Source organism: Uloborus diversus, chromosome 1, assembly GCF_026930045.1.
Source record: "Uloborus diversus isolate 005 chromosome 1, Udiv.v.3.1, whole genome shotgun sequence".
Lineage (NCBI taxonomy): Eukaryota > Metazoa > Arthropoda > Arachnida > Araneae > Uloboridae > Uloborus > Uloborus diversus.
The window spans coordinates 259,888,133-259,913,662 of NC_072731.1; the positions used below are offsets into that span (position 1 = coordinate 259,888,133).

The 25,530-nt window shown below is 38.1% G+C and overlaps 1 protein-coding gene across 1 annotated transcript in view; it reads left to right on the forward strand.

The window, feature by feature from the left end:
• The window catches only part of LOC129227128 (uncharacterized), a 116,017-nt gene that overhangs the window by 23,303 nt on the left and 67,184 nt on the right, over positions 1-25,530 (forward strand). The window contains exon 2 of the mRNA XM_054861716.1: positions 25,349-25,528. Coding sequence (XP_054717691.1) covers positions 25,349-25,528 — 180 coding nt within the window. The remainder of the gene's footprint in view (positions 1-25,348; positions 25,529-25,530) is intronic.

Sequence of the window (25,530 nt, forward strand, 5' to 3'; positions counted from 1 at the left end):
AAAAAAAAGAAACTAAAAAAGGTATTGATATTCTATGTAAACATAAAACATGAACTTCATACAATTTTCAGGAACAACTACATTTGTGTTATAACGAAATTTTAAATGTGCACAAAACAAAAATAAAGACCATGAACGCTTTTCATACAACTTGCCCTAGATGCAAATGTGCAGGCCGTCGAGAAGTCTAAAAAGTTAAGAGCTGTTATGAAATTGATGACTTCTTAATTATTTCAAACGTATCTGAAACACAGGGAAAGTGTACTGGGGTTCAGTCTTTTGGTATAACAGGAAGTCACTACTAGGTTTAAGTATTAACAATATGAAGCTAATCCTGTGTACAGTATTCCCTCTATGATGTGGGGTGGAAAGAAGGGGGGTTCTTGGGTTCCCCCCCCCCGAAAAATTTATTTTCAAAAATGCATTTTAGCTTCATATTCATATTTTTTCAAAAACTTGCAATTCCACTTTTGGTGTCACCCCCAGACCACCCAGAAGATTAAATTACAAAATTATCATAACGTGGAACCGTAAAATAGGCGAGCAAATGAACATAGCCAATTGGCGAGAAATTCATCATCAAAAATTTGCAAATATACAGGCGAACCAAACGACCTTTTCATTTTCTATTACGGGCAAAGCCGTGCGGGTAGCACTAGTCGAACATAAAAAAGAAAGCAATAGTAACATATATACTGCATATATACATGCTTTTAAAAAAGTAATTAGCAGAAACGTTTCGCTGTAAGATCAGCAGTGCCAGATCTTTATCTTTTCTGAGCTGTGGAAAATGTTTCTGATTGGTGGAGAAGATAAACAAAAGATCGCGCCAGAAAGTGGAACAGGGTGGCAGTCGGTCACAAATCGTCTCTTATTAACTGGCTGTCAATCCGCCTTTTCGTCGCGAAAAAGGTTTTTTCTCTTTTCCCATCTTATCTGTTTGATTGACGGGCAAAACGAACGCTCGGAGCGGAAGTCACCCGAGACGAAGGTGTCTTCGTTGACGCAAGAACATGGAGATAGATTCGCAACTGTGCCTCGGGCGGTTAGGCCACAATTTATGGATGCAGCGTGATGCAATCCTCTGCGATGGTGTCGACTTTTCAGACAGAAGATGCGTGTCACAAAAGAAAATGATTGTTTTTAACCCGTATGCAAAAAAAAAAAGAGGGTTATGAGTTTGGCTTGTCTGTCATTAGGGCCGTTTCCATGGTCACTTTCGACACCGGAAAAAAACTGCTTTTCACAGCAATCCGGTTATTTGTGGGGTATATGTGGAATTTTTCTCCTCCTGCTCCCTTCTGGAGTGAAAGCGGAGTTTTTACCCAGAATGCATTACGCGAAACAAGTTCGTCTACTAGCCGCTAAGGATGCTGGGTAAAAACCGTTTTCTCTGGTACAATGGAAAACCTCTTTTTACGTAGAAACGGGGAATTTGTCAATCTTTTTTGAGCAATCTCGATTGCGTATTGTTCTCATTTGACTGTTTTTGACGTTCCTTTGATTTTTCCCACCGCCACCCTCCGCCCCATCACCGTCGACGGGCTCCTCACGATGCTGCTCCTCTAGCGAAAGCCGTCTCCAGGTTGCATCCATCTCCTACACACACGCGCATACATACACAACTACACACACGCACGCACACACACACATACACCTACACACACATACACCTACACACATACACCTACACATACACACATACAAACACATACACACACGCATACATACAAACACCCACACAAACACACACAAAAACATACATACACATACACACAACTACCCACACATTCATGGCTGCACACAGACACAAACACATATGCCTACACACACATACACATACCTCCCCCCACACACACATTCATACACACAACTACCCACACAGTTATGCCAGCACACAGACACAAACACACATACACATAATCCGTACACAAAAACACACACGCCTACATACACACACTCGTGATTGCGAAAAACATAATTTGAATTCAAGATGTCAAAATTCAAATTAATTTTTCTTTTAAATTTGTAGCATGAAGAAAAACATTGAAAAAAAAAAAAAGATCTGTTGCCCTTTTTTTTTTTTTTTGCGGAGCCAGAGCGGAGATTTACGGGGTCGAAAAGTATGTAATCCCCGCTACGGCTCTGCAAAAAATCGATTGAAAAATTCCCCGTTTCCATGTAAAAAGAGGTTTCCCATTGTACCAGAGAAAGCGGTTTTTACCCAGCATCCTTAGCGGCTAGTAGACGAACTTGTTTCGCGTAATGCATTCTGGGTAAAAGCTCCGCTTTCACTCCAGAAGGGAGCAGGAGGAGAAAAATTCCACATATACCCCGCAAAAAAACCAGGTTTTTTCCGGGGTCGAAAGTGCCCATGGAAACTGCCCTATATATTGTGTCGTAGTAAAGGAATCGGAGTCGGTTATTTTCCCTCAAAGCCCGCAACTCCAGCGCTTGCGGCGTTAAAGTCCGAGTCGGAGTCTTAGTTGAAACTCTAAAACTCCTGGACTAGGAGTCGTTCAATTCTCCTCCGACTCCTCAGCCCTGGTGTCTGTGTATGTATGTATTTGTTGTAGCATCGTAGCTTCTAAACGGATGAACCGATTTTGATTTTTAAAAAAACGTTTTCGACTTTAATGAGAGTGTTTTAGCTAGGTCTCATCTTTGTAGGATTTTAATTAACGATATTATTTAAAAAACCGTGAAAATTAACATTTTTTGCAACATTGGTAGTGAAAACAAACTCGCACAAAGAAAAAAAATATTGGTACTAATAGAAAGTGCGGATTCTTTTGCGTATGGTAAAATTTGTTTAGAACTTCAAATGATAAAGAACCGGAATTATAATTTTTTAGCAGATTTTCAATGCAATATTATCTTTTATTCACGTGATCGGTAACGATGTCTTTGTAGACTGAAACATGAAGGATTTAAAATTTTTAACTGTTGCCATTTTCTGTTTATCTTTACTAATTATAAAGCTGAAAGTCTGGATCTCTGTCTGGATCTCTCTCTGTCAGGATGTCTGTGACGCTCATAGCGCCTACACCGTTCTGTCGATTTTCGTGAAATTTGTCACAAAATCAGTTGGTAGCATGGGTGTGTACACCTCGAAGTGATTTTTTCAAAATTCGATTTTGTTCTTTTTCTATTCCAATTTTAAGAAAATTTTCCCGAGAAAACTATCATAACGTGGACGAATAAATTACGGAATTATCATAACATGGAAACCGTAACATGGGCGAGCAAATGAACACAGCAAATTGGCGAGAAATTCATCATCCATTATTTGTAAATATACAGGCGAACCAAATGACCTTTTAATTTTATACTACGGGCAAAGCCGTGCGGGTACCACTAGTTAACAAATAAAATACTTGTAAATGATTTTAGTACGTAAGCAAAGTTTTTATGAGGATTTTCAATTTTCCTTCTTGATTATAGCAAAAAGCAGTTGTGATGATCTTTCCTTTCTCGTGTTTCCCGTGTTAGCAACAAAAAAATTAAAGGTTCGTATTCAAATTTTATATGTGTCCATTGCCTTGAGATACATTTTAATCTGAAGTGTGACCCTCGGTCATTTTTGAGCAATCACGATTGCTTATTGCTTTCATTTGACTGTTTTTGACGTTCCTTTCATTTTTCCCACCGCCACCCTCCGCACTGTCACCGTCGACGGGCTCCTCACGCTGCTGCTCCTATAGCGAAAGCCGTCTCCAGGTTGCATCCATGTCCTACACACACGCGCATACATACGCATCTACACACACACGCGCGCACATACACAACTACACACACACGCGCGCGCATACACAACTACACACACACGCGCGCACATACACACACACACACAAACACATACACACACACAACCACATACACCTACACACATACACCTACACACATAAACACATACACACACAAACACACACACACACACAAACACACACGCATACATACACACACATACACACAACTACCCACACATTCCTGCCTGCACACAGACACAAACACATATGCCTACACACACATACACATACCCCCCACACACATACACATACCCCCCCCACACTTATGCCAGCACACAGACACAAACACACATACCCCGTACACACAAACAGCCCCCCCCCACACACAAACACACACGCCTACATACACACACTCGTGATTGCGAAAAACATAATTTGAATTCAAGATGTCAAAATTCAAATTATTTTTTTTTCTTTTATTTTTTAACTTTTAATTTAATATTAGTCTTTGTGAAAATCATACACTTCCGGCGTTTCTTTTCTACTCACACGGAAAAATTACTTTTCAAAAGTTATACAGATTGAATAAAAAGTCTTGCTTTGATCAAGGCGAAATTTTAACCAAAGAAGTGTGGAACCCTTACAGTTTTTAGAACTTATTTAAATGTAAATAAACTGAATTCTGCCGATTATGAGAAAATGCATTTGCAATTGGAAAAAAGTGAGGGGGCTGCGCTCCCGTTAGCTCCCTCGCACATTGAGCCCAGACTTTCATTATAAATATTTATTGATCTCTAAATATTTTATTTATTTATTTATTTATTTTTAATAATGGCCTGTCATCGATGTCACATTTCTACATCGATAGAAATCTTAGAATACGATATCATCACGCTTTTTCTTTTTAAAGCGACGTGAAAAATGGCGAATCAGAATCAATAATATTTTAATGATTATTGGAGATCCTTTTTGTCACGTATTTAAGACTCCCTATTAAAGACTCCAAGTAAAATGTTACTTACTTTTAGTGGGGAATAATTTTTATGTTGTCTAAATTGAGATTTAAAGAAAAGTTTTGAGCTTTTCTGTGGTTGATGTTAATGTGAGCTACGAATTAAAAAACTTTAATTACATGACTAGTGGCACCCACACGGCTTTGCCCGTTGTAGAAAATTAAAGGGTCTTTTGGTTCGCCTGTATACTGGGTACAAATAATGTATGATGAATGGCACCGGAAATTTTCCGAATTGAGTTTCTAAAACGCAAGTGTGGGCCGTTTTTGATGACGTTAAGGAAAGGAATAGAGTTCAAATCTCCCTCCCCGGAAATGTTTAGGAATTGAAGTTTCAAAAAGGCACGACCTTTGGCAATGTTAGGCGGAGGCGTTTGAAGGCTAACTCCCGTGCATTTCGCAAAATTTAAGTTTCAAAGACGCGATTGCAGACATCTCAGGTAGTGTTAGGGGAAAGATAGGGTACAGTGAGTTGCCTCCGATCATTTTCAGAAACTGAAGTTTCAAAAAGCTCAATTTTGGACGAGAGTCGATGATGTTAAGGGGAAGGAGTTTCAAAACATTTTCTCGGAGTTATTACGGAATTGAAATTTTAAAACGTAATTTCAGAATACCTCTTTCAACGGAAAAGTGAAGGAATAGGTTTGGAGACCTTCTTGGCTAAATCTCTATATTTTAATTGTTTTAGATAAAAATTTTTGGGGCAGCCTCTTCCCCTGCAAGCATATGTAAACAGATGCATAATAAAAATTAAGTTAAAAAATCAATCGCTTCCTCCTTGAAACATTTCTGGATCCGCCCTTGATATGTGTGTACATTACATAAAATACACTACATAACAATGCAATATGCAATTACATTCTTCAAAAGAAAAAAAAAATCACAAAAATGAATTCTTATTGTTTACTGAACCTAAAGAAAAATTTGTTGAAACTTCATGGAATGCTTTCAGGTTTTTGACGCTTCGGATTTTTGACGTTTAGAATTTTTGGCGTTTGGTTTTTGAACGTTCTACTGTAGGTTTGAGATCCAGGAGTCATCTTATCAGAAAGTAACATTTTCACTCTAATTGAACCCTTTCTATCTACGACCTTCGATTAATGTATTCTTTTCATGAGCAGCCGGATCTGTCTAAAGATCAATTGAAAAGGAAATGTAAAAGAGAAACGTTCTACTTTTTTTATGACTTAGAAAAATAAACAAACTTCAGGCAATCAAAAGATAATCTAGAAAGCAAAGGATCTTTTGGTCTTTTGGGAAAGTCACAGAAAGTTAACCCTTTAAACGCTGCTCTATGACCCAAACATAAAAAAAGGACTTACTTCATAAAAATAAGATTGAAAGACATTCCTACAAACAATGAAAGGAGAAATTTTGAAAAAAAAAAAAAAAAAAAAAAATTATCTTATTTTTCGGGCATGTTCCCATTTGGGAACATTGGCATGTTGCATAAAGTTTTTTTACTCAGGCAACTAATGGATTACGCTTAACGAATTTAGTCAAAATTTTGTATTCATGTAAAAATGGTCGATATAATTTATGCTATTGGTTTCATTCATGTGAATTTTAAACGGAAAATAGTTGAAAATAAATCTAAACAGGAAAAAATTTAAATATTTGTTTATTTATTCAACACAAACTATATGAAATCTCAAATGAACTAAGTGTAAACTGGGCTTCCAAATTAAAAATTTCTGTATACAAACAATAGGTGTATAGTACCATGTAGGGGTGCGACGTCGATGTTTTGGAAACATCGATGTTTTTGTTAAAACATCGATGTTTTGGTTTCGATGTTTTTTCGATGTTGATGGTTTTGCATTTTAATGGAAAATTATCATAAAATTTGCTCTAGTTCTCTCGCTAGGTAATTAAGTTTACTTATGGAATTGCCAAAAAAAAAAAAAAAAACATTTTTTGAATTCATTTTATAAGATCAATTTTTCTGTGTAGAGGATGATTTTTGGGAAGATAACTACAAGATAGTAGAAGGTTAACTAGAAAGTGAGAAAGAGTTCAAAGTTATTGGAAGAACCTGACACTGGTAGTCTGGTGCCAGAACTTGCAGTCTCTATTTCAAGGCTCCAATTCTAAAACTAAAGAAAAATCCTATATGTTACTACGGTGAAAATTATAACTTTAAATATTCAGAGCTCGTAAAAGTTGCTTTAAAGTATTTGATAATGATGGAAACTTCTGTTCCATCGGAAAGAGATGTTTCTCTGACTGGTGGGATAGACTGCGAAAAGGGAAATGCGCTTATGAAGAAACAAGGTAAACAAACTTCTTTTTCTCCAAACTGTCAACACCAATATTCGTGGTTACTTATCGATTTCCCCCAACAAGTCGTCCCTCTATTACTTACAATTTGTGTTTAATTATTAACTAACAGTAATATATATATTTCTTGCTCTGACAAATAATTGTGAAAATTAACTTCGTATTTTTAAAATAATTAGCACAACTTTTTCTCATCATTCAACTGACGGTAAGTGCTATGATACATTTTTCCCTAGATTCTTTTTTGATGTAAATTTACTTTCAGTTTTATTCAGTTTGAAAATATTTCCTTATTACTGTAACTAGTTTGTATTAACCGGTGCTTGTCTTACTACCGATTTTTGTCCTATTATAATACCAAGATGTTGAGAAATTATTTTTATATTCATGATTTGAAGTTCAGTATTTTCAATATATTCGTCAGGTACGTATTCTTTTGTATTGCTTAAATTAGAGTAGTATATTCAAAAATGTATGTTAAACATTGATAAAAAGATCGATGTTTTACACATCGATGTTTGGAAATATCGATGTTTTTTGGTCGATGTATCAATAGCATCGATGTTTTAATTTCTAACATCGATGTTTTGAAACATCGATGTTTTGCCATCAATGTCGCACCTCCAGATGTATAATAGTTGCGCAAAAAGCAAATTATCTTACTAAAAATGTTCTTTTCTTCTTCCAATACTTATTTATTTGCCTCAATATGTGTGGTACGAAAGGGGATCATTCATGTAAACAACTTGAACTTTCAAAACAGACTTTCTTACGTTGTTATGAAGAGAAGACTTTTAAAAACGCTTTCAAACCGATAATTTGACTTGAACAAAAAAAGTTTTAGATTCCCAAAACCCACAAATCAAACTTCAGCCTTGAAATTTATCTGCTAAATTTATTAACAAAACTTTGTTACCGTTATTTTTCATTGTTTTTGGAAACAATAAAAAAGCGAAAGTCTGTTAACTTTGTAATCACTATTATTTTTTTGGCTACCGGAATTAAAACGCAGGAATTATGACAGAGAAAGTAAGCTAAGAAATAGTCTTTAAAACCAACTCACAATGAAAATACAAAGCCAGAGGATTAAAAAATGCGGTTTAATAAACTACGTTTTTCTTTAGCTGCAATTCCTTTACGAGAAAAAATACCTTGAGAGACCTGGTTGGCGAAATTAATGACTGAAAAAAATTCAAAAACCAAATCAAAAATCTGTAACTGTTTCTTCAAGATAACTTCTCTTACCTTGAACTGACAAGTCAGAAACTAGGGTTGTTCAATTGAGCTTCCGTGTTACGCTGATGTTACATGACAGTTAATTAATCTCGCTTTAAAAGCTCGGAAACATTGTTAGAATTGTTTTCTGTTGCTTTGAACAAGTTTTAATTCAACATAATTGTTAGGCGTAATGTTCATCTGTCATTCAGACCACGAACTTCCAATATTTGAGGAATTTGAAAACAGGCAGCACTAACTTCGGCTGGAAATGACTGAGCTAGCGGTGTATTTCACGTATATTCGACATAATCTTAAATATCTTTATCTCTCGGATCTTATTTTCTACTCTCATTCTAAATGATGCTAATCCTCTATTCAGTGTTGCTAGATTAGGGGGAAATTTCTCCATTTTGGGGAAATCTGGTGCTCTCTGGGGAAATTTTGGGGAAATGGGTTTTGAGGGGAATTCTTTGGGGAAAAAATTTTTTCTTAGGGAAAACCTGGGGGGAAAAAACCTCGGGATTTTTTTTTTTTTTTTTTGTATTTAAATTCGCGTCTTGACATCTGGTAGTTACATTGTTTGTATAAAACAGCGTTGGTTTAGCTTTGCTCAATTTTATGGAATTCGCATTTCGCATTATGTGGAATATTATGCTACGGAATTCGCATTAATAGTTCTGCGTGAGTAACCAGTTGATACGTGAAACAGGCAAAAATAAGTGTGATGAAGAATGTTCCTGGATAAATATATACAAAAATCATAGTTTAAATGTACATACGGAAGTAGAGTAGTAAGTGCGAGTAGAAAAAAAATCTTTGGTTCCCCTGTATATTTACCAATAATTGAATTTGGGGAATTTTGATAGAAAACATCGCTTTTTGGGAAACAGTTGGAAGGGAATTGGGGAAATCTGGATTTGACCATCTGGCAACACTGCTTCTATTATGCTCTTTCTGCTCTGGAGTAGTTGCTGTCTGCTTAGGAGTTGGCATTCTGCTCCGTGGTCCCGGGTTCTGATCCGCGGTGGATTTTCAAGATGCAGAAAATCGTCAATACCCATGTCATATGATTATGAGGCATGTAAAAAAATCCTTTTAGTATTCTTTTGGCTTTGAATGCCTTCTGCAAAATTAAAAATATCTTGTTCAGTTTCGCATCGAAGAGAGCCCAGGAGCACATGAAAGACTGGATGCCATTTCAGGGGATTGCACTAAATCTACAAAAGGCTAAGGTGCCTGATGTAGCCCCATTAGATTTTTTTTTAAACTTTTCCTTCTCGGAGCACTTAGTCTCTGGAGCAATTTCTCGAACTCTTCATTATTATTATATTCCGAACTGGTGATACCCGCACGGCTTTGCCCGTAATAGAAAAATCAAAAGGTCTTTTGGTTCGCCTGTATATTTACAAATAATGTATGGTGAATTTTCTCGCCAGTTGGCTTGTACCCATGTTACGGTTCCGCGTTATGATCATTTCGTATCTCGCCAATTGGCCTGTGCCCATGCTACGGTTCCACGTTATGATAATTTCGTAATTTATGATATTTTTGTTCTTAAAATTGGAATAGAAAATGAACCACATCGAATTTTCGAAAAATCGCTTCGAGGTGCACACCCCCATGCTACATACTAACTTTGTGCCAAATTTCATGAAAATCGGCCGAACGGTCTAGGCGCTATGCGCGTCACAGACATCCTACAGACATCCAGACATCCTCCGGACAGAGAGACTTTCAGCTTTATTATTAGTAAAGAAGAAGAAGTAAATATGACCTGACTGCCATTTTTTTTAATTCCCTATGCAAGGAGGGTGGGGGAGGGGGCTTAAGTTTGACGTGTGCATCTGGGTGTTTTTCTGCAGCATCGTAGCTTCTAAACGGATGACCGATTTTTTTGTTTCAAAAATGTCTTGCTCGGGAGCGACCTTAGCAAAAGTTGGGGCAAACTTAACTTGACAGCATTTGTAATGGTGTGGTTTTAGGATGGGCGTAGCCTTTGTAATGCTGCCAAGTTAGCTTTGCCCAGCTATAGCTCTCCTCTTATAGTGCTTTCCTCTTTCTAGGACTTTAATTACCGAAGATATTACTTGAAAAGCGAAGTAACATTCTTTCTTGATTTCGATAGTGAAAACTTCATCGCACATTTAAATATTCGAATCAATCGAAAGAACGAACAAACTTTTGTGCGAATAATTTAATTTGTTTGGAACTTCCAAGTTATACAGCAGTGGGATGCTAACTTTTTATAGAAATTTTTTTAATTTAGTTCTTAACCTTTATTCACGTGAATGGAAAGATAGCATTGTTGGCAGACAAATAAAAATAAATCACCAATAGCTTAGTTTTTTACTTCCTTTTACAAAAAAGGAAGTATTGTATTCGCGAAAAAAATTTCACCCGAAAATCGGCCTTAATTTCCATTTTGCTCACCCCCAAATGAATATTGAGTTTTTTTTTTCAACTCGACCACACGTGGATATGTGCCTAGGAACGTACACACACCCGGAATATCCATTTTGACGATCCGCGAGTCAACTACAACGAGTTTTCTCGTGACGTCTGTATGTACTGTTACAAATCCTGTAAATAGTAATTATTGTAGGAACGTAACCTGTAAATAGTTTCCCGTAATGAATATACAACCCCTTTTTCATTCGGCTAAAGTATACGACCCCTATTTTCTTTCTTTTCATTGATAACGGTCTACTACTTTAAAGAAGCGTGTGGAATATTTGAGAAATTTCTTTTCGGTGTATTTAAGCCGTTAGCGATGGATAAACAGTTAGTTTCGACTGAGGATTTCGAACTGAGCGTGTGTATTTGCTCTGTTTATAGCGAGGCATTTCGCTGTGTTGTTTTCGTACTTGGAAGTAAATACGTGTGTAAACGTTGAGTTTACGGTGTTGTGTGATAATTGCTTAATTACTGATGAATAATTTAGCAGTTGTTGAAGATCTTTCCTGTACATAGTGTAAATAAATTTCCTGTGTTTTTATCAAGAACTGTGTCTTCATTTCAAGAAAGTGGAAGTCGCACCGAATCCGTTACAATTGGCGCCCAACGTGGGGCCACTTCAGGACTTTCTTGCAGTAAGTGTGACTTTGGACATTTTTTTCATAAAGACTTTTTAAATTTGGACTTTAATTTTATGGTGATTACTCGCGCAATGGATGAACAATTAAAACAACTGCTTGATGCAATCAACTCTGTGAAGAGTGATATGGCGGCTAATCAAGAACAATTAAAAAATGATATGGCGGCTAATCAAGAACAATGGAAAAGTGATTTAATGGTGCTGAAAAAGGATTTAGCTTCTAACCAAGAGGAAATTAAAAACGACCTTACTTCGGTAAAGACTGTGATGGAAAATAAATTTAATGAGATAGAGCATCGAGTTGATGCTTTTGATGAAAAATTTGAAACAGTAGAAAACCGTATCGCAACAGTTGAGAATCATGTGGATGAGAAAATTAAAGACATGGAAAGGAGATTGGCGACCGCGGAAAGCAGCTCTGTACAGTTTTGCGCTCCCACATCTGTTGCTCGACCGTCCATTAAACTGGCCACATTTGATGGGAAAAGTTCGTGGCAGGTGTACAAAACCCAATTCATGATAGTGGCGGAAGCGAACGGATGGGACTCTGCTACCAAGGCCTGCCATCTTGCAGCATCCCTGAGAGGTGACGCAGCGGACATTCTTCAGACCCTTCCGGACAGCCAGCGCCTGGATTTCGCCGCCCTCACATCTGCGTTGGAGCTTCGCTTCGGTGAGAAGTGCCAGAAAGATTTCAGCCGACTCCAGTTGAAGTCCCGTTTCCAGAAAACCGGGGAAACCCTACAAGAGCTAGCGGCGGACGTCGAGAGACTGTCTCATCTTGCTTTTTGCGACTGTCCTGCGGATGTTCGAGACAACCTGGCACTCAACTACTACATCGACGGGGTTCGAGATCCGGAAATCCAGAAAGCTCTACGGATGGCGGATGTCAAAGACCTGAATTCTGCTGTTGTGTATGCGATGAGATACGAGGCCGCCCAAGAAGCAACCCGTGTGGATCGCCATCTAATCCGGACTCAGGAAGCTGTTGAGTCTGATTCCAGGTCGTCCCACCTCGCTGAACTTGAGAGGCAACTCGGTGACTTGACAAGACATCTGAGCAGCATAACAGCCCAAAAGAAACAAGAGCAGAAGTGCTGGAAATGCGGTAGTGAAGGACACCTGCGAAGGAGTTGTCCGGCTCGCCAAGCTACGCGAGGGAAGGAAATCACCACCACTAGAGCTCTGCAGATTTCCTCTTCTAGTAGTGGCAGTGATGGACTTTTCATTTACGCACATGTAAATGGGAACCCCTGCAGACTGATTGTCGACACTGGAGCCAATGTGACAATCATTAGGACAGATGTGGCTCGTGAATTTGGATTGAAACTGCTGTGGACATCGCCACGCGTAAGTCTCCAGACTGTGACAGGTGACAAAATTGAGATTGACGGTAAAGTGGACTTGGAAATAGTGTTTGGGAATGCCACCTACCATCATACGGCATTCGTCGCTAATATCACGGACCCCTTCATTCTCGGATTGGACTTTTTGAAGAAATATGACTTCACTCTCGACTTCAAGACTAATGAGCTGCACTGGATGAGAGAAGACATAGCCGTTTTCCCTGCAGAAAGTGATATAAAATCCGCTCATCAAATAATAGCTCAAACAGATTTATCGATTCCCTCAAGGTCAGAATCATTAATACCTGGCTCCCTTGAAGAAAGCAATAGTTTTCGATTTGGACTCATTGAATCCCCCAACCTAAACAATAATCTAAAAGGAGTGCTGATAGCATCTACGCTTGTGGACCTTTCTAAAGATGTAATTCCTGTAAGAGTCGCCAACGTGAGTGAAAGGCCAAGGAATATTCGGAAAGGTGAAGTGTTAGCAACTTGTACTCCAGTAAACTGCATCATTAGAAGAATCAATTCCCCCGAGACTGTGTCTTCTGAGTCCTTGACATCGAAGTTACTTGGGAGGTCGCCATTAACGAAAGACCAAAGAACTGCGGCGGAACAATTGGTGGATGACTTCAAGCATCTGTTTTCATCTACATCGGAGGATGTGGGCCGTACGAATTTAACGCAGCATAGGATCTACACTGGAGAACACCCCCCTATTAAACAGCATCCAAGACGACTACCGTTCGCCAAGAAGAAAGAGGTTGAGACCCTCCTGAAAGAGATGAAGGAGAATGATGTAATCGAACCTTCATCCAGTCCTTGGGCTTCTCCCATCGTCTTAGTCCGAAAGAAAGATGGCTCCACCAGATTTTGTGTCGATTACCGACGGCTGAATGAAATCACCAAGAAAGACAGTTACCCTCTTCCACGGATAGACGACACCTTGGACACTCTTTCCGGACACAAGTGGTTTTCGACCCTGGACTTGAAGAGCGGCTACTGGCAGGTTGAGATACACCCTGATGACCGAGAGAAGACAGCATTTACAACTGGACAAGGCTTATGGCAGTTTAAAGTGATGCCCTTCGGCCTCTGCAATGCACCAGCTACGTTCGAGCGTCTTATGGAGACAGTGTTAAGAGGACTTTCCTACGAATCCTGTCTGGTCTACTTAGACGATATCATCATCGTGGGACGCAGTTTCGAAGAACATCTGGCAAATCTTAGGAAGGTGCTGCAAAAGCTTAAGGAAGCCAATCTGAAGTTAAGTCCGTCCAAATGTAATTTGTTCCGCCGGGAAGTGAACTATCTTGGTCACATCATCTCTTCTGAGGGTGTGCAAACCGATCCAGAGAAGGTATCTGCGGTCAAGAGTTGGAGTCGTCCCGAAAACATCCATCAGCTGCGAAGTTTCCTGGGGCTCTGCACGTACTATAGGAAGTTTGTGAAGGGTTTTTCCAACATTGCACGACCTTTGCATAAGCTGACGGAGAGCAAGCAAAAGTTTGAATGGTCCAAAGAATGCGAAGATGCATTTCTACGACTGAAGGAGGCTTTAACATCAACGCCTATCCTCGCCTATCCTCAGCCTGAAAAATCCTTCATCCTAGACACTGATGCGAGCAACGAGGGCATCGGAGCTGTTTTATCCCAAGAAATTGACGGAAATGAACATGTCATCGCTTACTGGAGCAAATGTTTATCAAAGTCGGAGCGGAATTACTGCGTCACCAGAAAGGAGTTACTGGCCATAGTGAAAGCTGTAGAACACTTCCATCATTACCTCTACGGCCGAAAATTTCTGCTTCGGACAGATCATGCCTCATTAACTTGGCTTTTGAACTTCAAAAATCCGGAAGGCCAGATAGCCAGATGGATACAGCGGCTCCAGGAATATGACATGGAGATCAAGCATCGAAAAGGGTTATCTCACGGTAATGCTGACGCTTTATCAAGGAGACCCTGTCCTGAGAACTGCCACTATTGTTCCCGAATCGAGAAACAGTATGGAACGACTAGCCCTACCGCCTATCAGGTGACAGTGACTCCAGTATCATCAGAACCTGATCCATGGAGTGACGACCAAGTTCGAAAAGATCAACTTGAAGACCCCGACATAAAACCAATTTTGGAGTTCATGGAAAGTGACAGTCGGCGACCTAGCTGGCAGGACGTTTCCATCTTTAGTCCTGCAACAAAAAGATACTGGGCTTTATGGAATTCACTCCATTTACGGAACGGCGTACTGTACCGAAAATGGGAATCTGATGACGGCAAAACGTCTAGGTGGCAGTTACTACTTCCCCGATCAAGGATTTCAGATGTTCTGAAAGAAATACATAGTAGTGCGACTGGAGGACATTTTGGTGTCTTGAAAACCCTTAATAAAGTTCGGGAGCGCTTCTTCTGGAGCAAGGCGAAGGATGACGTGGAGAAGTGGTGCCATTCTTGTGACGCCTGTTCTGCTCGTAAAGGACCGAAGAAAAGAAGCAGAGGGAAGCTACATCTGTACAACGTTGGAGCTCCTTTCGAACGAATTGGGATCGACATCCTGGGTCCTCTACCAAGAACTGCTGATGGGAACAAATACATTCTTGTTTCCATCGACTACTTCACCAAATGGCCGGAAGCATATCCCATTCCAGATCAAGAAGCTACTACCGTAGCAGAGACTCTAGTCCAGCATTGGATCTCGAGATACGGAACACCTTTGCAGATTCATTCCGATCAAGGGAGGAATTTCATCTCTGCTGTGTTTAAGGGCCTATGTCAAATTCTCGGAATTGAGAAAACTAGGACAACACCACTACACCCACAATCGGACGGCATGGTGGAGAGATTTAACCGCACAATCCTGAATAATCTCTCACTTATGGTATCCAGAAACCAACAGGATTGGGACAAGAAGCTACCTTTGTTCCTGCTGGCCTACCGCAGTGCTGTCCACGAGACTACCGGATATGCCCCATCTCAGATGCTCTTCGGACGAGAGCTTCGGCTATCTTGTGATCTCGTCTTCGGTCGTCCTCCGGATGCGCCTTCATCGCCTGAGGAGTACATCCAGGATCTCCAGGCCCGGTTGGAAGACGTTCATAACTTCGCACGAGAGCGAATCAACATCGCGGCGGAGAAGATGAAGACCAGATACGACACAAGGTCTACTGGACATGAATTCAACGAAGGCGACAAGGTTTGGTTATGGAATCCCATCCGACGGAAAGGTCTGTCACCCAAATTGCAGTCGCATTGGGATGGACCCTACAAAGTCCTTAACCGACTAAATGACGTCGTAGTGAGGATCCAAAAATCACCTAATGCAAAACCTAGGGTTGTACATTATGATCGGTTAGCCCCATACTATGGCCATAGTTCATGAGTATTACGTAAACAACCATGGTTGATAACATAAAAGTTGTAGATAATTTTTGCTTTTAATGTTTAGTAATATTTCTTGTTATTATTGTGTTTTCTGTATCTGTTAGTTATTAATTAATGTGTATATTTGTAAACTTGTGATAGAAGTTTGGCACCCTTTCTGGGGATTGTACTGCCCGGGACGTGCAGTCCTTAGGAAGGGGGCAATGTTACAAATCCTGTAAATAGTAATTATTGTAGGAACGTAACCTGTAAATAGTTTCCCGTAATGAATATACAACCCCTTTTTCATTCGGCTAAAGTATACGATCCCTATTTTCTTTCTTTTCATTGATAACGGTCTACTACTTTAAAGAAGCGTGTGGAATATTTGAGAAATTTCTTTTCGGTGTATTTAAGCCGTTAGCGATGGATAAACAGTTAGTTTCGACTGAGGATTTCGAACTGAGCGTGTGTATTTGCTCTGTTTATAGCGAGGCATTTCGCTGTGTTGTTTTCGTACTTGGAAGTAAATACGTGTGTAAACGTTGAGTTTACGGTGTTGTGTGATAATTGCTTAATTGCTGATGAATAATTTAGCAGTTGTTGAAGATCTTTCCTGTACATAGTGTAAATAAATTTCCTGTGTTTTTATCAAGAACTGTGTCTTCATTTCAAGAAAGTGGAAGTCGCACCGAATCCGTTACAGTACGTATGTATGTGCGTATGTGTGTATGTATGTCGCATAACTCAAGAACGGAATGTCCTAGAAAGTTGAAATTTGGTACGTAGACTCTTAGTGGGGTCTAGTTGTGCACCTTCCTTTTTGGTTGCATTCGGATGCTCCAAAGGGGGTCTTTTTCCCCTTTTTGAGGGAAAGTCATTGTTAATTTCAATGTAAACTCAAGTGGTGTTATAATTTGGCGGACATTTGCGATATATCGCCAGTCTTTTGTTCACCAAGTTTTTTTGCCAACTTGGCGACAAATTCGGCGATTTTTTTTTTTAATTTTTAAAATTTTTTAAAAAATTTTTTAAAAATCTGGTTTCAATTTAGCCACTGTTGTTGATATTTAGAGAGTTTCCTTTTTTTGTAAAAGGAAGTAAAAATGATTTCCATTATACTTTTTTTGCTGAATACATATAATATATATATATATATATATATATATATATATATATATATATATATATATATATATATATATATATATTTCATTTGAAAACTGAGATTATTGTTATTGAAGAATTTTGAAAATTTATTTCTTTATCTGCAGTATTTGTTTTTATTGTGATTGTTGCGAATATCATTTCTTACAAAGCAATAAAGCATTTCTTTTTTCAGATTTTAAATGCGTGACGCAAACAAAGACATCATATTTAACATATTTGTAATTATCAAAACAATATGAGCCAAAGAAGTATTGCTTTGAATGAGTTTATATGAGTACATCTTTTGAATTATTAAAATAACATTATTTGACAGAAGTGAAATTATATAGTGTAAGCATCATTTTTTTTTTTTAATATGTCGTCTTTTACATTTGTTCATGTTAATGCCCTTAAAGCAATACCCCGTCATTTAAATAACAGAAATCAATCGAGTATACGAATGAAATCAAATTTGATTGATCACGTAGATTTCACGAAAATGAATTCGGTAAAACCTTTCCCGAAGCAAAAGTCTGGTTACGGTCATGACTTGTGATTATCTTTACTTTTTCCCTTTTTCCTCATATCATTCTAGAATTTAATTAAATTTTATATATGTTTTACCCCACAAAATTAATTTTAATATCAGGTGCGGCCCTCGGAATCATTTTTCAAAATTTTTAATTTTTATAACAGTTTTTATAAGTAATTAATTACGAAGTTTTTAAAATTAGATAGTTTGGCAAAACAGACTTTTTCTTGTTTAAAAATAAAACAGCTTTTTGCATATCTCGTCTGTTATAAGTTATGCAATTTTTAAAAAATAATGCAATTTACATCTTATTTATCACTACCTTAATGCAATTACATCTCTATGCCTAGTAGTTGTGATAATCTTCTTCATTGTTTTCCTATGCTAGGTAGAATTTTTTGAAGTTATTTAAATTTTATATGCGTTATGACCTGTGAGATTTATCTTAATATGAAGTCGTCCCTCGGGGTGGGGATTTAAAAATAAATTATTTTAACTGTTCTCTAATTAACGTCGTTTTATAGACTCAGCTCGGCTAAAACTGCCTAAAAAATTTGTTTTATTTACTGCGTGATTAAATGACATTTAGGCTAAAGATAGATACCGATAAGAGACTAATGTTATAGTTTTCCCTTCAATCTTATGTTTTTTTTTTTTTTTTTTGACTATTTTTCTATATGTTTCTGGGAAAGGTCGTGAATTGATTGGAATGAAGTTTTTGCATTTTCATATTGTTTCTAATTTATTTTTTGAAATTTTTGTTTGGTTTTCTTCTTTAATCTGTACTGTAACTTAAACAAAGTGCTTGTTGCCTTCGATTTAGTTTTGGTAGTTTGCATATTTTTCCAATTTCATCTTAGATCTATTTTTTGGACATATTAAAGGATTTTCTCAACTATTCTAATTGGTTAATTAACTCCCAGCTCGTCTGCTATCAGCTAGCTGGACTTCTGTGACGATAAATTTTGTTTTGCAAAGCTTTGGTTTTCCATCTTTCGGTATTTAAGGGTTAAAGATTTCCCTTAAAGCTGGCTATAGATTCGCTTTGAAACAACAATGAAAAGCAAAGAAAAATTGAGGTACATAAATAATCCTTGAGTAAAAAAACAAATCAAGTGTGAAATAGGATTTCACGCCAAATTTCGGCTTTTGAATTATAACATACAGTTGATTCACTAAGTACATTGTGAGAATATCGATTAACCGGAATCGGATTATCCGGGTTGAGGATTATCAGGGGTGCCCCAAAAAGGGAAAGGAAACGAGTATTCTTGTGGAAGAGATAAAGGGCTTCGTGTAGTCGTTAATCTAAATAAACATTAAAATTTCTCACTTCAAAATAAAAAGAAAAATCTTTTTAAATTCTTCTGTTGTATTATGGTAGACCGGGGCAAGTTTATGCATGGGGCACGTTTACGCAGTGCCCTTTTCTCAAAACGAATTATGTCTGGAAAGTCAGCAGTGATAACAGATTGATGCTGCTCTCTAGCAAATATCCTCACAAGTTTTTGAGCATCAGTCGAGCTTCGGTCTAGCTTGCAGAAAGAAAAATCTGTTTTTCATCAAGTCGAGTAAATCTTGAGTTGAATGTTTTGAAGCTTATTGTGAATAAATAATACTTAGATAAAAAAAGAACAAATATATAAAAATTAACAGAATTTTATCCTTTTTTACTTCCTTTTACAAAAAAGGAAGTATTGTATTCGCGAAAAAATTTCACTCAAAATTCGGCCTTAATTTCCATTTTGCTCACCCCTGAATTAATGTTGAGTTTTTTTTTTTCAACGCGACCACACGTGGATACATGCCTAAGAACGTATAGACACCTGAAGAATCCATTTTGACGATCCCCAAGTTAATTACAGCGACTTTTCTTGTGACGTCCGTATGTACGTATGTATGTGCGTATGTGTGTATATGTGTATGTATGTGTTTTCTATCAAGTCGAGTAAATTTTGAGTTGAACGTTTTGAAGCTTATTGTGAATAAATAATACTTAGTTAAAAAAGAACAAATACATAAAAATTAGAAGAATTTTATCCTTTTTTGAGAATTGTACTTGTATGAACTGAAATGTTATTCACTTTTTTGCACGGTAAAAATAAATCCAAACTTGGCGACGGGGCAAGTTTACGCGTTGACGTCTGAGCACCTTTACGCACGTTCTTACCGTGTCTTACTTCTAAACGTGCCATGACTTTTTTTTTTTTTTTTTTTTGCTCCGAACTGTCTCAACACTTTGTAGAATTTTCAAGCTATTTAGTTTCGAAAATCACCATTTAATTTTTAGTTGAGTTACAAATTCGTATCTTATACCTTACAATCATGTAGTAATGTCTTCATGCCCGTTCAGCTTTTACTTTATACACTATTCAGTCTGTAATAAACTTTCTTTATTTTAACGATGGTAAGACGTTATGCTCTAAACACTAACAGAACCACGTTAGGTGCCAAAATAAATATGCGTAAACGTGCCCCGTGTCCGGGGCAGGTTTACGCAACTGACTTGAACTCAAAAATAATTTTTTTTAACGGTAAAAAACACAAACTGAGCAACAACCGAATATACCAGTTTTGACTCCATTCACTGCTTTATAAAACCGCATTGTCTAAGATTTCCTTCGTTGAAACATAAAATTTATAAAATTCATTGAAAAAAATCCGCCTAAATGTGCCCTCTCGGTCTACCATTACTTATTGTCTTAATACAAAGTACATTTCGTATCCCTTTTCAAAATATTTTCATCAAATTTTACGGTTAGATTATCCGGTATATTCGCTTATCCGGACTGATGCATTTTCCAACCATCTCTTAGTTAATCGGGAGTCTGATAGTCGTAATTACTCAAGCAATCAATAATTTACGATTTTCAATTTCAAAATATATTTTAAAACAGTCTTCGGTTATTTTAACTTTTAAGCGTATCTTTTTCAAACGCATCGCTACATTGTGATTTTGTCTTCACCATTTCCAAAAAGGTTGATCGAACTCTACATCACCGCCTTTTTTCAAGTATTTGAACTGATGTTGAGTCAAAATCGTAACGGAAAAGTTTGACCCTAAAACTGCATCTTTTGTATTTCCTGTTAAGTAAATTTAAGGTCATGATTTCATAACTAAATCGCGAACAATTGATTTGCGGTCTTCAAAACCGGATTATCGTGCCAAAAGTTTTTTTTTTTTTTTCGAGCTTCGGTAAATATTTTTCAGGAACTGGTTTAGAAGCACCAAAACACACATCGAACTTTAATTTTGAAGGTTGCATCTGAAATAAAATCAACAAACCCCAAACCTGGTGTTTCTTCTTTTTTACTTCCTTTTACAAAAAAGGAAGTATTGTATTCGCGAAAAAATTTTCACTCAAAAATCGCCCTTAATTTCTATTTTGCTCACCCCCAAATGAATGTTGAGTTTTTTTTTCGATTCGACCACATGCGGAAAAGTGCCTAAGAATGTATAGACACGCGAAATATCCATTTTGACCATCACCGAGGTAATTACAACGACTTTTCTCGTGACGTCTGTATGTATGTGCGTATGTGTGTATGTGCGTATGTGCGTATGTGCGTATGTATCTCGCATAACTCAAAAATGGTATGTCCTAGAAAGTTGAAATTTGGTACATAGACTCGTAGTGGGGTCTAGTTGTGCACCTCCTATTTTGGTTGCATTCGGGTGTTTCTAAAGGGGTCTTTTGCACCTTTTTGGGGGGAAATCATTGTTAATTTCGATGCAAACTCAAGTGGTGTTATAATTTGGCGGTCACTTGGCGATATATCGCCAGTCTTTTGGTTGCCAAGTTTTGTCGCCAACTTGGCGAAAAATTTGGCGATTTTTTTTTTTTAAAATCTGCTTTCAATGTGGCCATTGCTAGTGATATTTAAAGAGTTAGAGAGAGAATCCCATTAAAATTGCAATAATAGGGAAATAGCATTAAATTGGTGTAAAAGGAAGTCATGTGATGCACACATCAGCTCGTTTAAAGTCACACAATCGATCATGCAGTATGGTTGAGAGAACAGGTCGATCCGTCCGCCATTTTGGTTTCCCACAGAGCTTTAGATTCAACCTTGTTGTAGTAGAACAGGACCATAACCAGAAAATAATTTCAGGGAGGGTTTAAAAACTTTTATGTGGAGCTTTGCGCTATTTGTGCTGATGTTCAAGTCGTCGGGTTATCTATTATGAAAGCATTTATGCAACTAATATACATATGAAAGACATTTGAGTTTTGGAACAATATTTTTTAGAAAATTGTAAATATAAACTTTTAAATGTCAAACCGAACTTTTCAGAAGGGGGGGGGGGGGTGAACCCTAAGACCCCCCCCCCTTGTATACGGCTCTGTAGTAGAACGTCCACTAGTAATTCAATGTAAAAGCATAATGAAATAATATGAAGAAATATGTAAAAGGGAGGAGGCATTGCCCCCCCCCCCCCCCACTGAGCCGATCCGCCTATGCTCTTAAACCACGACCCTTTTTGTAGTGACTCTTCCGCCAGTAATCGCATAAGACTGTCTTCTTGCTCAGTGTAGTTCTCAACCTCTTCCCTTCTTAAGGGTACCACTTGGTACCCTTTTGAATCCTAAGCAGACCGCACACATAGAAATCTTTACTAAAACTAAATAATAATGAAAGTCCCTCTGTCTGTCAGGATCTCTGTGACGCGCATAGCGTCTAGACCGTTCGGCCGATTTTCATGAAATTTGGCACAAACTTAGTTTGTAGCATGGGGGTGTGCACCTCGAAGCGTTTTTCGAAAATTCGATGTGGTTCTTTTTCTATTCCAATTTTAATGACAAAATTCTCGTAAGATGGACGAGTAAATTACGAAATTATCATTACGTGGAACCGTAACATGGGCACAAGCCAATTGGCGAGAAAATTCACCATACATTATTTGTAAATATGCAGGCGAACCAAAAGACCTTTTAATTTTCTATTACGGGCAATGCCGTGCGGGTACCACTAGCAGTAAATAAAAAATGACCAAGTTAGCTTTGTGTTAAAATATGGTAAAAGTGAAAAAACAACGTAGATAAAGCACAAATTATCTACGTTGCTACGATAAAGCACTTTGAGAATTTGTGTTTTATCTACGTTCGTTTTTCACTTTTGTGATAGAAACTAATGGTACCCGCACGGCTTTGCTCGTAGTAGAAAATTAAAGGGTTAGTTGATACGTCTGTATATTTACAAATAATGGATGATGAATTTCTCGCCAATTTGCTATATATTCATTTGCTTGCTCATGTTACTGTTCCAGGTTATGATGATTTCGTAATTTATTCGTCCACGTTGTGATAATTTTTGTTTGGTGAAATTTTCTTAAAATTGGAATAGAAAAAGAACAAAATCGGATTTTCAAAAAATCGTTCCGAGGTGCACACCCCCATGCTACAAACTAATTTTGTACCGAATTTCATGAAAATCGGTCGAACGGTCTAGGCGCTATGCGCGTTACAGAGATCCTGACAGAGACACATCCAGACAGAGAAAGATCCAGACAGACTTTCAGCTTTATTATTAGTAACTATTGGTACCCTCACGGCTTCGCCCGTAATAGAAAAATTTAAAGGTCTTTCGTTCGCCTGTATATTTACAAATAATACATGGTGAATTTTCTCGCCAATTGGCTTGTACCCATGTGACGGTTCCACGTTATGATAATTTCGTATCTCGCCAATTTTCTTGTGCCCATGTTACGGTTCCACGTTACGATAATTTTGTAATTCACTCGTCCATCTTATGATAATTTTGTTCTTAAAATTGGAATAGAAAAAGAACCACATCGAATTTTCGAAAAATCGCTTCAAGGTGCACACCCTCATGCTACAAACTAACTTTGTGCCAAATTTCATGAAAATCGGCCGCTAGGCGCGTCGCAGAGATCCAGACATCCAGACATCCTCCGGACAGAGACTTTAAGCTTTATTATTAGTAAAGAAGATAAAGATAGTCTTTCACAGCAATTATAACAGGTGAACTTAGATGAATCCAAAAGAACATGTGCATTAATTTTCACCCCTAGATTCAAGGCTATTTTTCACTAGCTGTTCGCGAATCACATCAAAATTGCTCTCGGAACACAGCTGGAGATCACTGTTCTAGAGAATAAATCATGAATTTATTTGAAAACAAACTCATGAGAAACTGGAAGCGGAAACGGAGCATTTCATTTTGTAGTAAGTATGATCGACGAGATTGCGCGAGCAGTAAAAACTCAACTGCTTGAGCGTTCTCGCTGATCCTACGTATTACAAAATTAAGCGTTCTAGTTCCGCTTTTAGTTCGTTCGCCGTTTCGCCGTCGTCAAGCTATGGTAGGCCGTGGTGGCCTGATCGGTAAGGCGTCGGACTTGTGACCGGAGGGTCCCGGGTTCGATCCTCGCCGGATCAAATTTCCGCCGTCTTCATTAATGGTGATTGGGGGACATTAAATATGCTCGTGGTCACAAAGTCCTCCAAGTGAAACGATACCTCTGGGGGTGCTGGACCAGGGATTGCTCGGTTTCTGGTCTGGTTCAAAAAACCAGAGCTTTCTTCAGGGTCCCATCCAACTGGTCAAGCCACAAATAGTGGTAGGTACGGGGGACTCTGGAGTGAAAAGTCAAGCTATAGTGCAGTCCTTACGAAATGGTACGTGGCCAAGAAAGCGAGTTCTAGATTTTTGAAACTAATTTGGTTCTAAGTTAGAACAACGTCTCCGTAATACTAAATGCATTTCGCTTTATCACTTTTTAAATAGAGCAAAATTGAACTCCAACCTATTCGAAGATCACTGCCATTAATCTACGATATTAGAAATTAACAATTGATTAATTTCTAAATTTGAATTTAGAAATTAACCAATTATAACAAGCAACAATTTAATTAATATTATTAGGATCCATTGTCATAGCAACGCTTTTGTTGGATATCCGCTGGGTAGCGCTGTTTTTCGAAATATTACCATATATGGGCAGTTTTCGAGGCAAATGCGATGGGCATTTAGTATTAAGGGTGCGATGATTAGAGAAAGGAGGAGGGAATGCTTAGAAATGATATGATGTTAATTGATAGCTTAGCGGACTGAAATCTCTAAAAGATGTTCGAAGTAAAAGAAGCATCGAGTCAATAACAAAGCCCGACTAACTGAAAGTGAGGCCTTAGGCTCTTTAATTTCGAGGCCCCCCTGAATAATCTATAACCTGGTCCGAATGCATTTTTTGGGGGTGCCTTTGTCAATCGCAGGACTATGTAAATCATTTATCATGCGTATGGGCACCTCATGATTGTGACATGGTAAACTCACTACTGACAGAATTATTAAAAATTATCCTTTCAAAAAGTTCTCTTTTTACTACAAAGTCATTATTTTTAAATTATTACTTTGAAAATGCGTGTATTTTTGCATAGTTGTAATGCTATGCATAATTCTTCAAGTAATTTGATGCCCCTTAGGAGTATGGGGCCCCAGGCTCAGACTTAGTTGACCTGTGCGGTAATCAGGCCCTGAACCTGTACAAAAGTACTCAAAGATAGCAACTAGCGGGGACGACAACTTGGGACGATTTAGTATCCATTTCCATCTTGCCATACTAATATTGTCTCTTTTCCCTTTCAGTACTATCGTGTGGGTATCCTGGCTCCCCGTCACATTCGGTAGTCACTTTCAACACTGACTCGGTTCAAACGGGTACTGTGGCCACTTACAGATGCGATCCGGGGTTCGATCTTCTGGGGCCCATCAGGAGGCTCTGCGTAGAGAACGGTACTTGGATACCGATTGGAGTACCAGTATGTGGT